Source organism: Nylanderia fulva, unplaced genomic scaffold (genome assembly GCF_048542155.1).
Source record: "Nylanderia fulva isolate GAGA-0341 unplaced genomic scaffold, ASM4854215v1 Scaffold875, whole genome shotgun sequence".
In the NCBI taxonomy this organism is placed as follows: Eukaryota; Metazoa; Arthropoda; class Insecta; order Hymenoptera; family Formicidae; genus Nylanderia; species Nylanderia fulva.
This window is the reverse complement of record NW_028190999.1, coordinates 1-13,857: the sequence shown is the minus strand read 5'-3', so window position 1 is coordinate 13,857 and position 13,857 is coordinate 1. Positions and strand designations below refer to the sequence as shown.

The window sequence follows — 13,857 nt, the reverse complement described above, 5'->3', positions numbered from 1 at the left end:
TCTCTTACCGTCGCTCTCTTCCGCTTGATCAGCTCTCTCATCGCTTTTTTCGCTCTCATCTCGCGCGCTCCCGCTCTCTAGAAATCGCTCTCACCTCTCGCGCTCCTCCTACTCCCTCTCGTCCTCTCTCGCTCCCGCCGCGTCTTTCGCCACGCTCGCTCGTGTTTGTGTCATACTTTCTGAAACTAACGAAGTGCACGCTCCGCAAATGGTTATGTAACTTTTCAGCAGCTACAATTCAACCTAGTTTACTAAACAGAGAAAATGGAAAAAAACTATATTCGCGCAGAACTCGCTGTTTGTGCATACAAAGAAAAAGTATTCTTTATGCTTTATGCAATGAAAGAATTGCAAGAAATTTCTGATGAGAAATTTTCGTATGAGTTTTTGAATATTAGAAATTATATTTTAAATATTATTTGAGTTTATTTTAAATAAAAATTCTTATTTAATTATTAACTATTTGCGCGAACAATTACATTCTTTTAACATTTACAACGAGTGAAATCAATGTCGTAAAGGTGATTATCTTACAAATGCATTACAAATTAATACATATATATATATATATATCCCACAAAAAAAGACATTACAGATGTAAAAAAAAAGCGCTAAGTTATATCTTTCGTCAGCAAAAATAGTTCTTTATAATAATAAAAAATATAATCTTCTCAAAAATTATGTTTATAGCCAAAATAATTCTTTGCAAAAATTAATCATTATCAAAAATATTTTCTCAAAAATTATATTTATAGAATTATATTTTTATTTTTGTTAATAATACTAGAAAAAAATTAAAATATTAGCATCAAAAAGTAGTGAAATCAAAAAATTGCGCTAATAATTATATTGATAATACGAGAAAAAAAGGTTAAAATATTAGCATCAAAAAGTAGTCAAATCAAAAAGTTGCACTAAGTAAGTGACAACATAATATATAATATTTAGATAATTTCTATAATGATACACATGTATAATTATTGCTTTATTGTAAAACGTTTATAATATATACAATAACAAAATAAATACAGTAAATATATAGATATATATATATATTTTATTCATCTTTATATTTAAATAACATGAATAATTATGTAATTAATTCAACTGGAATGTATATACATTGTAAAGTTATTATATATTTTTATAAAATATTTAGATAAATAGATATATAAAAATAAATTATTTATCTCTAAATAATTATTTAATTCAAATATATTTAAACGTATATTCAAAAAGGTAATATAAGGCACAAAGAATTAAATTTAGGAAATTAAAAAAATTTAAAGTTAAATAAAAATTTTTAATTTAAATTAAAAATAAAAGTAAAAATAAAAGTAAAAAAAATGTAATGTACAAAAAATACTTAGCGCTGTTTTTGTATTATAGCCCTTTGACTACGAAACGTCCTTAAAAATGATGATTAGTAACGAATTAGGTCTCATTTCGCGCTTTCGATTGATATGGTCATCTTTTGAAAATATGTTTCCGTTCATGAAATATTTCAAATTTTTGTTTCAAGGTTGCGAAAATCGTGTTACGAGGTCCGGTAAAGGATACACAGTAGAGTCCTACGGATAATTTTCGCTATTGTTTCGATATTTTCGCTATCTTTTCGATATCTTTCGATATTTTTTTTGTTTTTTTTGTAGATTGTATTTTAATTTGACGAATAAAAGATATAACTTAGCGAGACGCTACCGCGTCTCCTGATATATATATATATATATGTATATATATATATATATATATATATATATATATATGCACATTTCTTCAACTTTTAATAAATTTTATATTATTTAGAAATAAAAAACATAGATAATTATTCTATATATAATTTATTATATGTATATAAAAACCTTGTGTCGCAGGTTAAATGTCGATAAATTTCGACGCACATTACCACTGATAACAGTACTGAAAAATCCGGCAATGCGACCGAGACATTGGCAGCTGGTCAAAGATACGATCGGTCGAGACTTTGATGAGACGTCAGAAGATTTTACTTTGGATGCGATTATTAAAATGCAAATGCATAATTTCGCGGAACAGATTAGCGAAATCTCGAGCGCAGCCACAATGGAACTCACCATTGAAATTGTGAGTCGATAAAACGATACAAATACCGTACAATATAATAATTGCGAGGCACTACTTTACGAAATAATACGTACGCAATTATTTAGGGACTCCAACGTATTAAGGATACTTGGGAAACAATACCGATCACGATGGTTCCATATAAGGATAAAGGAATATATAGATTAAAAGCTATAGACGACATAATGCAAACTTTGGAAGATCATCAGGTGCAGCTTTCATCCATGAAATCAACGAGGTGCATTGTACTAGCTAAATTAACTTTCGTTCTTACTTTTCCAACAATTTTCTTTGACTTGAATAAACTATATATTGAATTTTTCTAGATTCGTCGAACCATTTGCCCAAGAGGGTCGACTACTGGGAACGGGCGCTGTCGACGATCGAAGAAGTTTTAGAAATGGTGCTGGTGGTACAAAGAGAATACGTGTATCTGGACAATATATTCACAACCGAGGACATAAAAAAACAACTTCCAAAGGAGGCCGATGATTTTGACAAAGTGACGAGCGAGTTGGCTGAATATACATCAAGAATGGCTTCCTATGATTTGGCACTATCAGCCACTCATAATCCACGTATGTATTATATTATCAAAGGAACTATTACAATAGAAATGTTATCCATAGTATTATTACAACACAAAATATTAAATTATTACAACAAGGAATCCTTCGAATTAAATGTTTAAAAAATCATAATTTTCGTTTATGAAAATTTAACAGCAATTTAATATTCTAAAAGAAATAATGTTACAATTTAATTTTACATGTGCAATAATTATACTCATCAAAATTTCAAATGGTCAATACTGAAACTCTGATACCTTACGAGAAAATCCGATACTCGATGTATATAATAATTTATTATATGAAAACTTAAATTATTGTAAGGATTATTATGTGTTATCATAATACTTTCTTTTATACATATTATATATTGTAAAAAATATGCATATACAAAATTGTCACATGAAAATTAAAGATAATTTAAAGATAATTCCATAATATGTGAAAAAGAAACGAGGGCAAAATATTTCTTTTAATTAATAAAATCTAGCAAACTTGTTTTTAATTAAAAAATAAAAAGATTTATATATAACAATGTAAACGTGCACTAGCCAGATGCTAAATTTAATGTTTTCAGTATAAAACGTATTCAATAAGGATATTTGTAAAATGCAATTAACTAATGAAAAAAATATTACTGCACCAGAGATATATTCCGCATTTATCGTGCACGATCACTCTGAGCGTTAAACTAGGATTAAAATTATTTAAGCTACGTCCGAGCCAGGGTATTAATGTAAATGGATACGTACAAACCGCCTGTGTCGGCTTCCGGCGCTAAAAAAAAAAAGAGAGAAAAACAGAGAAAAAAAAAGATAAAAAATCGAGCGACGAGCCGACGCGTACGCGTACTGTAAAATGATGTAAATCTATTCTATTGAAAGCATTTGCATGTTCTCCCCCTCTTCTTTGCTCCCCATCCTGGCGATCCTGTTAGCTGGCTTGCTGGAAATCCTGAACAAACTCAATGACAAGTTGGAGGCGTTGCAGTTGGCGCTCGAGCAGTACCTGGAGACCAAGAGATGTATATTTCCGAGGCTTTACTTCGTCTCGAATGATGATATACTGGAGATCCTCGCGCATTCTAAAAGACCGGACCTCATACAGTCCCACATCAGGAAGCTCTTCGCGAACATCAAGTCCTTGAAGCTCAGCAAAGTAATTCTCCGTCCCTTTATTCTCCTACATTTGCTTCCTCTACGTAAGCGCATTGTCTCGAGACTCTTAATATCGCATCTTTCCGTCTCAAGTCGCTGACTGGAAAACATGTGGCTGACGGCATATACTCGAACGATGAAGAGTACGTCGAGTTTGTCGAACCGGTCCTCTTGGAGGGTCAAGTCGAATATTGGCTGCGCAATATCGGTGAGTTCGTTTTATACGTAAATATATTTCGAAGAATAATTTGCAAAGCATAAAATGCGAAAATTCCAAAAAAAGAGACACGCAATCATCTCGGTGTAATTCTAAAATCCGATATTCTTTCCATGACAAACGCGCGCACGGTAGTTACCATTCCGTGAATTTAGGTATATATCCCTATAAATTCTGTTTCCTGTTATCTCACCGAAATCTACACGCGTACACAAAACGCACGCTGAGGAAATATATATACGCGAGAATTTATAAGATCATAAATTGCTTTTTGCAAAATCGAAAGAGGCGGCGGTTTCGCTTCCATCTGACATATGGAAGCGACAAAATTCTTTCGCACGCGCGAAAACTAGGAGAAAGATCAGCGACGTGTGAACATGGACTCATCAAATATTTACAGTATCCCGCAGCGTGTTCAGTAGCGTTTACAACGGTTCGGTCGTTGCGTAAATAAAAGCCGGCGCTGGAAAATTGGCCATAATTTATGCTCAATCCCGACGTTGGTCCACGACCGTCGTAAATTACCCGATACCCGCGTGCACATCAGCGCATACAACTTCGATTTCTGTTTGCGAGAGATAAAAATACGCGAAATAACGCGCGCGCATAGGGAATAAATCGGGGGATGAAGAAGGGGATGGAAACGCGAGGCGGCGAGCGTGAATAAAACGCGGGTGGCAATTGCAGAGGCCGCGATGAGAGTGACCCTGCGCGAAGTGTTGAGGCAGTGTCGGACAGCTCTGCGAAAAATGCTCGCGAAACGCGACAGGTGGGTGAAAGAGTGGCCGGGCCAGCCGGCCATTACGTCCACTCAGATTCAATGGACGAGCGACTGCACGCGCGCTCTGCTGCACTGCAAGTGAGTACGTCTTGTCTATGAGAAATTTAGCTACGTTAGTTATGAAACGTGCGGGAAACGCAAACGCGACTCGAGGACGGAACGGAGGTGGTAGAGAAAAACGGGATGAACGTGAGGCCGGTTCTGACGGACGTCGAAAGACGGTTAGAGGAAACGAGACGGTGACGTACCCGGGACGAGAAAAGATCTCTTCACACGTACAGACACGAGTGCAAGCACGTATATATATATATATATATATATATATATACCTACTCACGTACACGAATATGTACACGTAGATACGCGTGGGAGGAGGCTGGTGGAATGATCATGGAAGAAGACAGGAGACACGGCAAGTCTAATAAGAGAAATTTTGCATATTCTACGTCTGGTCCTGCGATCCGGCGACGGCATCCTTCCACCTTCTCCCTTATTTGCATATACTAGCCGTACCGCGAATAATTTAACCCGCACCTATAGTCAAGGAATATCCCTACCTACCGAATAAAATCCCTCCCAACGTACCTTTCCGTTACACTCCGGAAAAAGGGATGTCAAGGACAACGCGCATTGTTGGATAAATAGAGATGAGCTGCACGACGAGAAATAATATCGCTAAAAGTGCATCGCGTGTCGCATTGTTTCTTTACATTTACGTTGTTGCATAAATCTTAACATTCAAGGATGACACTTTATGTTGATAACATTTTTCAAAGAGAGATGATAACCGTATGCATATTTATGTATAATTAATACGAGGGCGTGTATACATAATATATGTGTATATACAAACACACTTGTATTACTTTAGAATAATATTTTTAAAAATGTTATTCAGTTTTAATGAGATAGCTTTTCTCAAAGCTTTCTAGAGACTCTTGAAAACGAATAGATTAATTATGTATCAGGTAGCGCAATTGCGAAACAGTACGTTAGCTATGTATTTGACAATTCAATTAAGTTTTATTTGATTTACCTTCGTACTCGAGAATGGTAGACTCGAAGAAGCCATTGCGAAGACTGAGAAGAAAACAGAATCAGACGTTAGACAAGTACTCGGAAACTATACGAAGTGATCTGAGTAAACTGGATCGACTAAAGTTCAAGGCTATTGTTGTTATCGAGATACACGCGAGAGATGTCATCGACAAAATGTACAAAATGAGTAAGTGAATTTGTGCATTCTTCTACAATCGTTCCTTTGTCATCGATTCAACGATATTTGTTACACATATTTGTTTTTTTGTAAAAATATACTCAACATACACTCGAATGTACAGCCAACAAATTACGAACCATTTTATAGAACCATCGCAACCGCATCACGTTCTAGCGTTATATCGTTGGCGATACGATACGCTATAGTAGAAAAATACCGTTGCATCCCCTAGTAAATTTGTATATCGGTGGTATTTCGAAGAGAATGCTTACAGAAATATACATGTATGACAGCGAGGGTTTATTTTTGGAAAAATATAAAATTGGCGAAAGTTTATGAAAAAATTCTATCTTTCTTATAATAATTCTTTAGTTTTCAATATCAATCTTTTGCAATATATAATTTTCGTTAATATGTAGGAGCAATCTCGTGATTTCAAATAAAACAAACTTTACGTTAAAATGATTTTTATTATCAAGAATCGCGCCGTTGTCTTTTTTGCCATCTTATAAAATTAAAAGAAAAAAATAATAAATTTTCTTATCTCATGTAATACGTGCTAATGTGTTATAAAATAATATTTCAACTCTGCGTGACATTTATTATATTATTTCATTAGTATATACTTTTTTTGCTGCTTCAAGTCAGAGAGAAAATAAATGAAGTCAGATAAAAAACAGGAGCACAAACTTACTTTTCAAAATTTTTCAGATTGCAAAGATGTGACCGCTTTCGAATGGCTGTCGCAGTTAAGATTTTATTGGGATGCAGACATAGACGATTGTATTGTTCGGCAAACAAACACTCACTTCATATATGGCTACGAATATCTAGGCAATACCGGAAGACTTGTAATAACTCCTCTGACAGACCGGTACGTTTTCCTGAACTTTTAGTTTAATTATATAGCAATAAATGTCTCACGCAATCATTAATTTTTTAGTTATATTTATTTTACAATTTTTTTTCAACAAAAACATTTTTCTTGAGAGAAAATAATATTAATTTATTTTTCACGAAAACACTTGATATATTATTTCGTTATTAATATTTTTAACATTAAATGTACTTTGATAAACAAAATTGAAATAATTTTCAATTTTGTTTATCAAAGTACATTTAATGTTAAAAATATTAATAACGAAATAATATATCAAGTGTTTTCGTGAAAAATAAATTAATATTATTTTCTTCTTTAAAATAATTTTCAATTTTGTTGTTGTATATCTAGATCTGATGTAATATTTAGTTAGTCGTAAAAAAGTAAAAACGTCAGTTAAAATAAAATTAAATAAAAAAATGAAGTCTAAGGGCTTTGGTATTGAATATTCAACTAGCAGGAAATAGGCTATTAAGAGCCAGACGTGGTTAGCAAAGCGTAAATTATTTTTCCCTTCTAATGAGAATTTATTGATTAATCCTATAAATATACGTTTTAGTCTCTGGATTGGATTAGCATTAATAAGTAAATCATAAGAATGTATATGCGATCTTCAATAATTCCAGCGATTTTCACAATGGTTTATTGCACGACATTATGAATTGAAATGACATTAACCTCGATCGTAATAAATTTTATGGAAATGTACAAGGTTTTTATATATTTTTTTCAAATACAATCACAATGAGAAAATATTATTATTGATCTGTCAATTGTGTTCCGACCTTTGTGACGTTCAATTGAGCGTGTTCGGGCGATAAACTGTCAAGTGTTCGGACGTTGTGCAATACTTGTGAAATCAGGTTATCAGGTACCTAATTCTTTTCTCAACAGTTGTAACTGGAAGGAGAATTTGTCGCGATCAATTGTCGTGAAGATCGCAAAAGCTATTGAAAATTATGTGCACTCTTTAATTTGATTCACTTGCTAATGACGACGATTCAACGCCATTAACAAAAATTATCCATTGCAAACCCATGTAGAATCCTATCCTATTGCAAACCCATGTAGAATCCTATAAAAAATTAATCATTGCAAACCCATGTAGAATCCTAGGCAAAATTAACCATTGCAAACTCATGTAGAATTGTATTAAAAATGATCCATTGCAAACTTATGTAGAATCCTACATTGCAAACCCATGTACAATAGAATTGTATGAAAAATTATCGATTATAAATTCATGTACAATCGTAACAAAAGTAATGAAATAAAAAAAAAATTGCGCCAAGTGAAAGTAGAAACTTGTACCAGTGGAAAATTAAAGTTGCAGACATATATAGAGTCGTATAATGAATCAGTAAAAATTTAAATTTGCAAATGTAGAATCGTACCATAAAAAAACTTATCTTTTAAAAAAAAAGATAAACAAGATGCCATCCATGCGCCATGTAAAAAAGAAATAAAAAAATTTTAGTTAAAAAAACTGGGAGCGCTGCTAAATAATATTCTAACAATATTAAAATTAAATTGTTACTTTTAAACTCATTACAGTTAAAATATGTTTTGTGTTTAAATTAATTAATGTTACTTTAAGGTGCATTGTAATTTTGAAACTTAGCAGCGCGCCCAGTTTTTTTAACTAAAATTTTTTTATTTCTTTTTTACATGGCGCATGGACTTGGCATCTTGTTTATCTTTTTTTTTAAAAGATAAGTTTTTTATGGTACGATTCTACATTTGCAAATTTAAATTTTTACTGATTCATTATACGACTCTATATATGTCTGCAACTTTAATTTTCCACTGGTACAAGTTTCTACTTTCACTTGGCGCAATTTTTTTTTTATTTCATTACTTTTGTTACGATTGTACATGAATTTATAATCGATAATTTTTCATACAATTCTATTGTACATGGGTTGGGTTTGCAATGTAGGATTCTACATAAGTTTGCAATGGATCATTTTTAATATAATTCTACATGAGTTTGCAATGGTTAATTTTGCCTAGGATTCTACATGGGTTTGCAATGATTAATTTTTTATAGGATTCTACATGGGTTTGCAATAGGATAGGATTCTACATGGGTTTGCAATGGATAATTTTTGTTAATGGCGTGCCCTTAACTGGTCGCCTTTTTTTACCTTTTTTTAAAGGTGAGTTTTTAGAGATTATTGGAATTAACCAGAATAAATGAAAAATTGTTCGTTTACTGCTTATTTGAAGCACGAAATAAAATTTAATTAATTTTTTTAACTTCCGTATAAATTTATATTTCAAATTTTATAAATTAAATTTAATTATTTCCATAATACATTTTATTATTCATTTAATTAAGTTGAAGCTACCATTTGCTATGTAGAATATAATTACAATATAACACACACATGTTATATTACATATTTATGAAAAGAAAATTACAATTAATCGATTATATCATCATTAATATTTGCACATCCATAATATTCAATTTTATTGCACTTGTAACATTATAATTGTATTTAGATCAAAATGCATTTTGATTTACTGTAATCTGTGATCTGTGAAATATGTAAAGGTACCGATTATGAGATACCATTTACATTTTCCTAATTATTTCCAAAATATATGCAATTAGGAAAGTATCTATATACTGTTTTTAATCGTCATTTCATGTATAGTTTTAGAAATCCTACCTCAATAAGTTATATCTCGTTCGAGTTTTAATATACATAGGTTTGATTAAAGTAAGTCAGTTTTTGTATCAAAACCAAAAGGTCTCCTAATATGAGATATTAGCTGACCTTAATATGAGATACCGCCTTTTATTAAATAAACTTCAATCAATTTCATTTTTATTAACACCAAAAATAAAAGACATATAGATAAAAGTAAATGGTTTTATTATTACCTGTCGTAATTTGGAACCTTTTACGGTATTATATCTTCAGAACCAACAATAAAATTTAAAAATATAGCTTTAATTATATTATTTATTAGACTTATTTCCTAAACTCTTATATCAAAATGTCAAAAATATGAAGGTAGCCACTTATACTTTACATCAAACGAAAAACTATCCTTAGAATAGAAAAATAAAATAAAAAACAAAACCAAAAAAAATTTTAATTTTTAAATTTTTAAAAAATTTTAAATAAATTTTAAAATTAATTTAAAAATTTTAATTAATTAATTAATTAATAATTAATTAAAATTAATTTTAAAATTTAAAAAAAAATTTTTTAATTTCTTAATTTTTAAAATTTTTCGACGCTTTAAAATACCCCATCTGCTTGGATCGGACAGCATCAATAGTCTTAATCATGGCGCTAAGATTCCAGCTTTTCACTTTTTGATGGCAGTCTAAAGACCTAAATTATTCTTAAAATAATCAATTATCTACGTTACAAAAAAATGGTTCCTAATATGAGATATCTCATATTACGAGACATTCGGTATCTCTTATTAAGAATTTACTATTTGACCGAGATTCAACAAAAAACATTTTGTTTTACTTATAAAACTATAATGTGCACTAGTATCATAAAATAGACTATATTAGCGACGAATTTATTAATATTTTACAACATTCAAAACAAATTTTATAAAATTTAATGTTCTTTGAATCTAGTGCGGAAAAATTTGTGATTTTGCTTCCGCGACAAATCAGCGTGTCCTCGTCTGTTCGCTGTCGCTGGCCGGCACACATTGATACACAATTGGATCTGTTTATCCGACGAAGTAAATGACGCAAACGTCACACATTTCAGATGTACGGTGTCGTTACTAAGACGCTATCTCATATTTAGAACCTATCTCATAATCGGTACCTTTACCCTATGTATATGTTTTTATCTATTATAACTATATATTATATAACTAAATTTTATAATTAAATATAAGCTTTAGAAATACATTTTAGACATTATTGTCATTTTTGTCTGTATTTTACAACCTATTTTTTGCTCTTATTGTTAGTTTCTATATATTAGCTCATTTTTACTTAAATTTCTAAAAATATAACTTAAAAATATTTATATCTAAAAATATAATTTAATATTTAAGAACTTTGATAAATATTATTAATATCAGAAAATATATTAAGAAATATAACTAAGATTCTAATATAACAAATGTGAAAACATGTAATGAAAGGACTAATTAAAGATATAAGTACAGTAAAAAAGCGTAATTAATTGTCTTGAAATAAGAATCTTCAATTATCCAAACAGCTTCGATTTCTTAATCTTTCGCAAATAATTCTTCAGTTTATTTAATCGTTGAAAATTATTTAGTTGCAATCTCAATTGTTAAAAAACGATCCAAAAAAAACCGAAATATACAACAGTATATTGTATAGTTAAAGATTTTTATTTCGAAACAATTCATTCATTGAGCTTTTTTATATGTTCTTATTAACCTACTTCTTATTTAACTTCAAATATATATTTTTTCTCTGTAATTCTCTTTTATTTCAAAGTACTCATAATATCTCGTACATAAATTTGCTTATCATTTCTACTTAGCAACTAAATTAATTAGGTCAATTGAATATATTGCGAAGCTCCATTAACGTATTTTTATATCGAAAATTAGAATAAAAATCAACATCAATTATAATACTTTTTAATCAAACTTAGAAAAAGATTATATCTTTTTTATCATAATTTTCACATACATATATTATGTAGTGGATAAAGTTTTGTACACATTATATACATATTGCAATTTAAAGTATGTTGCGAATTTTTCTGGTTGCTAATTGTAGGATATATCAGATTTCTAACTTTTATACTTTAAAAAAATATTTTAATTGTAATGTATGTAAATAGTGATTATTAGTGACTTTAACTTATTTAACATTGACATATTAATGTTCAAAAAGTTAATACTTTGAATGTTATAATTGTATAATTTTATGTAAGTTTGCAATACTTTATCCAAAACAAGGATTTTATTTAAAGGAAAGTAAACTTTCTAACTTACTTGACAAATGATGTTATATTTTGTTGTTTTATCTTACTAAATAAGTGCATAAGCGAAGAAGAAGCTTTACCCTCATCTTGAAAAAATTCTAATCTAATTTTAAAAATCCAAACTAATTTTTATTTGAAAAACAGAAATTAGTTTAAATTAGATTTTTTCCGGAATTTTCTGGAATGAAGTTAGAGCTTTCCTCCATCTACACATATATGTATTTTAAAATAAAGTAGAACAATAAAATACAAACTTTTCTTTACAAAAACTCGTGTAATTGCATGTCGAAAGTTGTTTAAGAACTAAATAGAAATAAGTGTTTAAGAACTATAGAAAAACATCTATAACAGGCATATACTGAAAACAAATAAAAAGAAATAGTATACACAAATAAAACATTTTTTTAATTGAAAAAAATTGAATATAATCAAGAATAAAAATGTATTACTTTAAAAGTATCGTACCTCAGAAATTAGAAGAGTCTAATGATTCTTATATAAACGCGTGAACTTCTCTCTCTCTTTGCTTATTAATTAATTATTTAATATAATTCATATAACTGCAATCTCATATTCCAGACATTTGAATTTTATCGTAAAATTTTTATAACAAAACATGATGAGTCTTTAGAAAGTTGCAATAAATTGTTTACTCAATTATCTTATGCGACGTTTTCTTATTACGTCAGTGCGTTTCAATCATGTGAAGTGAAATTAAAAATTACATAATAGTCAGTTATTATATTTAAGCCAATCATAGCCATTATTCTGGATAATCAATTATGTTGTTTACTAATACCAATGATACATTTTTATATCTTAATCTTTACTCTGTTCCTTTTTTCTTATTCTTCTCACGCGGAAAAGTATATATTCAAAATTAAGTAATTAATTACACACATACATACATTAAAGTAATGTGTTATTATATACTTACGTATATGATAAAAATTTAAAACATTATTTCTACAAGAAATTACAAATTTATTATTTTAAAATCTCGCTATAACAATACTAAAAAGTAATTTACGCGCGGCACGTCAGACTGTTTCTGTAACATGACATAACATTGTCGGTAATAATTTATGATACAACCAAAAAGAGAGCTTCAAGTAAAAATAAAAAAATTGTAAACGAAATTTGTTTATATGTATAAAGCTTTATTTATCAAAAAAATTAACTTTAAAAAGTATGGTAACATATATTTTTTTTATAAAATAATATCAATTTAATATAATGTAATAATATAATGTAGTAATATAATGTATAAATTTAAATGACTTCTAACAATTTTGTAGTACATATTACAAAAAAATTTATCCTGACAGTATAGTTATTAAAATATGTATAACATAAAACAAGATATAACTCCTGTTAAAAAAATAAAATTTATCTTGATATCTTTCATGTACAAATTACTTTGAATAATTTTTAATTAAATAAAACATTTTGTTTCTTTAAAGTTATGTATTAATAAGGAAAACAAACATTCGATGAATTTTGTGTGCTGCACAAGATTATTATAAAAATATTAAAATTTTAAAAAATATTAAAATATTAAAATGTAAAAAAGCATAAATATATTATTAATTTTAAAGTCCATTTTCACGAAAGTATAATATTACACATTTTGTTTTACATTTTTATTTTATTTTCACGTCCCATTTTGTAAATCTGTGATGTATGTATGTTATAATATATGTATAATAATGTACATATACATATGTATGTATATTTTGATTTTACGTATGTAGATAATAAATAATATAAAACTTACGACATTTGAGTAAATTCTTTAGTTATATTTGTAAACAAGTTTTGTTTGTCATTTTAATCCTTTTAATGACGAGTCTAAATTATTCTGTGCAGATAATCATTCTTAAAAATACAAGAGTGATTCTTTGATAAATTTTGTATCAGATCAGATAATCTGCTTTATATATTATTTATATTTGGCTTGGGATTTTATATTT

General features: G+C 29.2%; 1 protein-coding gene across 1 annotated transcript; it reads left to right on the top strand.

Moving 5' to 3' along the window:
- The first annotated feature begins 4,749 nt into the window (after positions 1–4,749).
- Positions 4,750–7,004, top strand: LOC114928549 (dynein axonemal heavy chain 2-like). Its single transcript, XM_029299803.2, has 3 exons — positions 4,750–4,905; positions 5,187–6,052; positions 6,758–7,004. Exons 2-3 carry the CDS (start codon positions 5,878–5,880, stop codon positions 6,940–6,942), a joined length of 360 nt encoding a protein of 119 aa, XP_029155636.1. The 5' UTR covers positions 4,750–4,905; positions 5,187–5,877; the 3' UTR covers positions 6,943–7,004.
- The last annotated feature ends 6,853 nt before the right edge of the window (positions 7,005–13,857 follow it).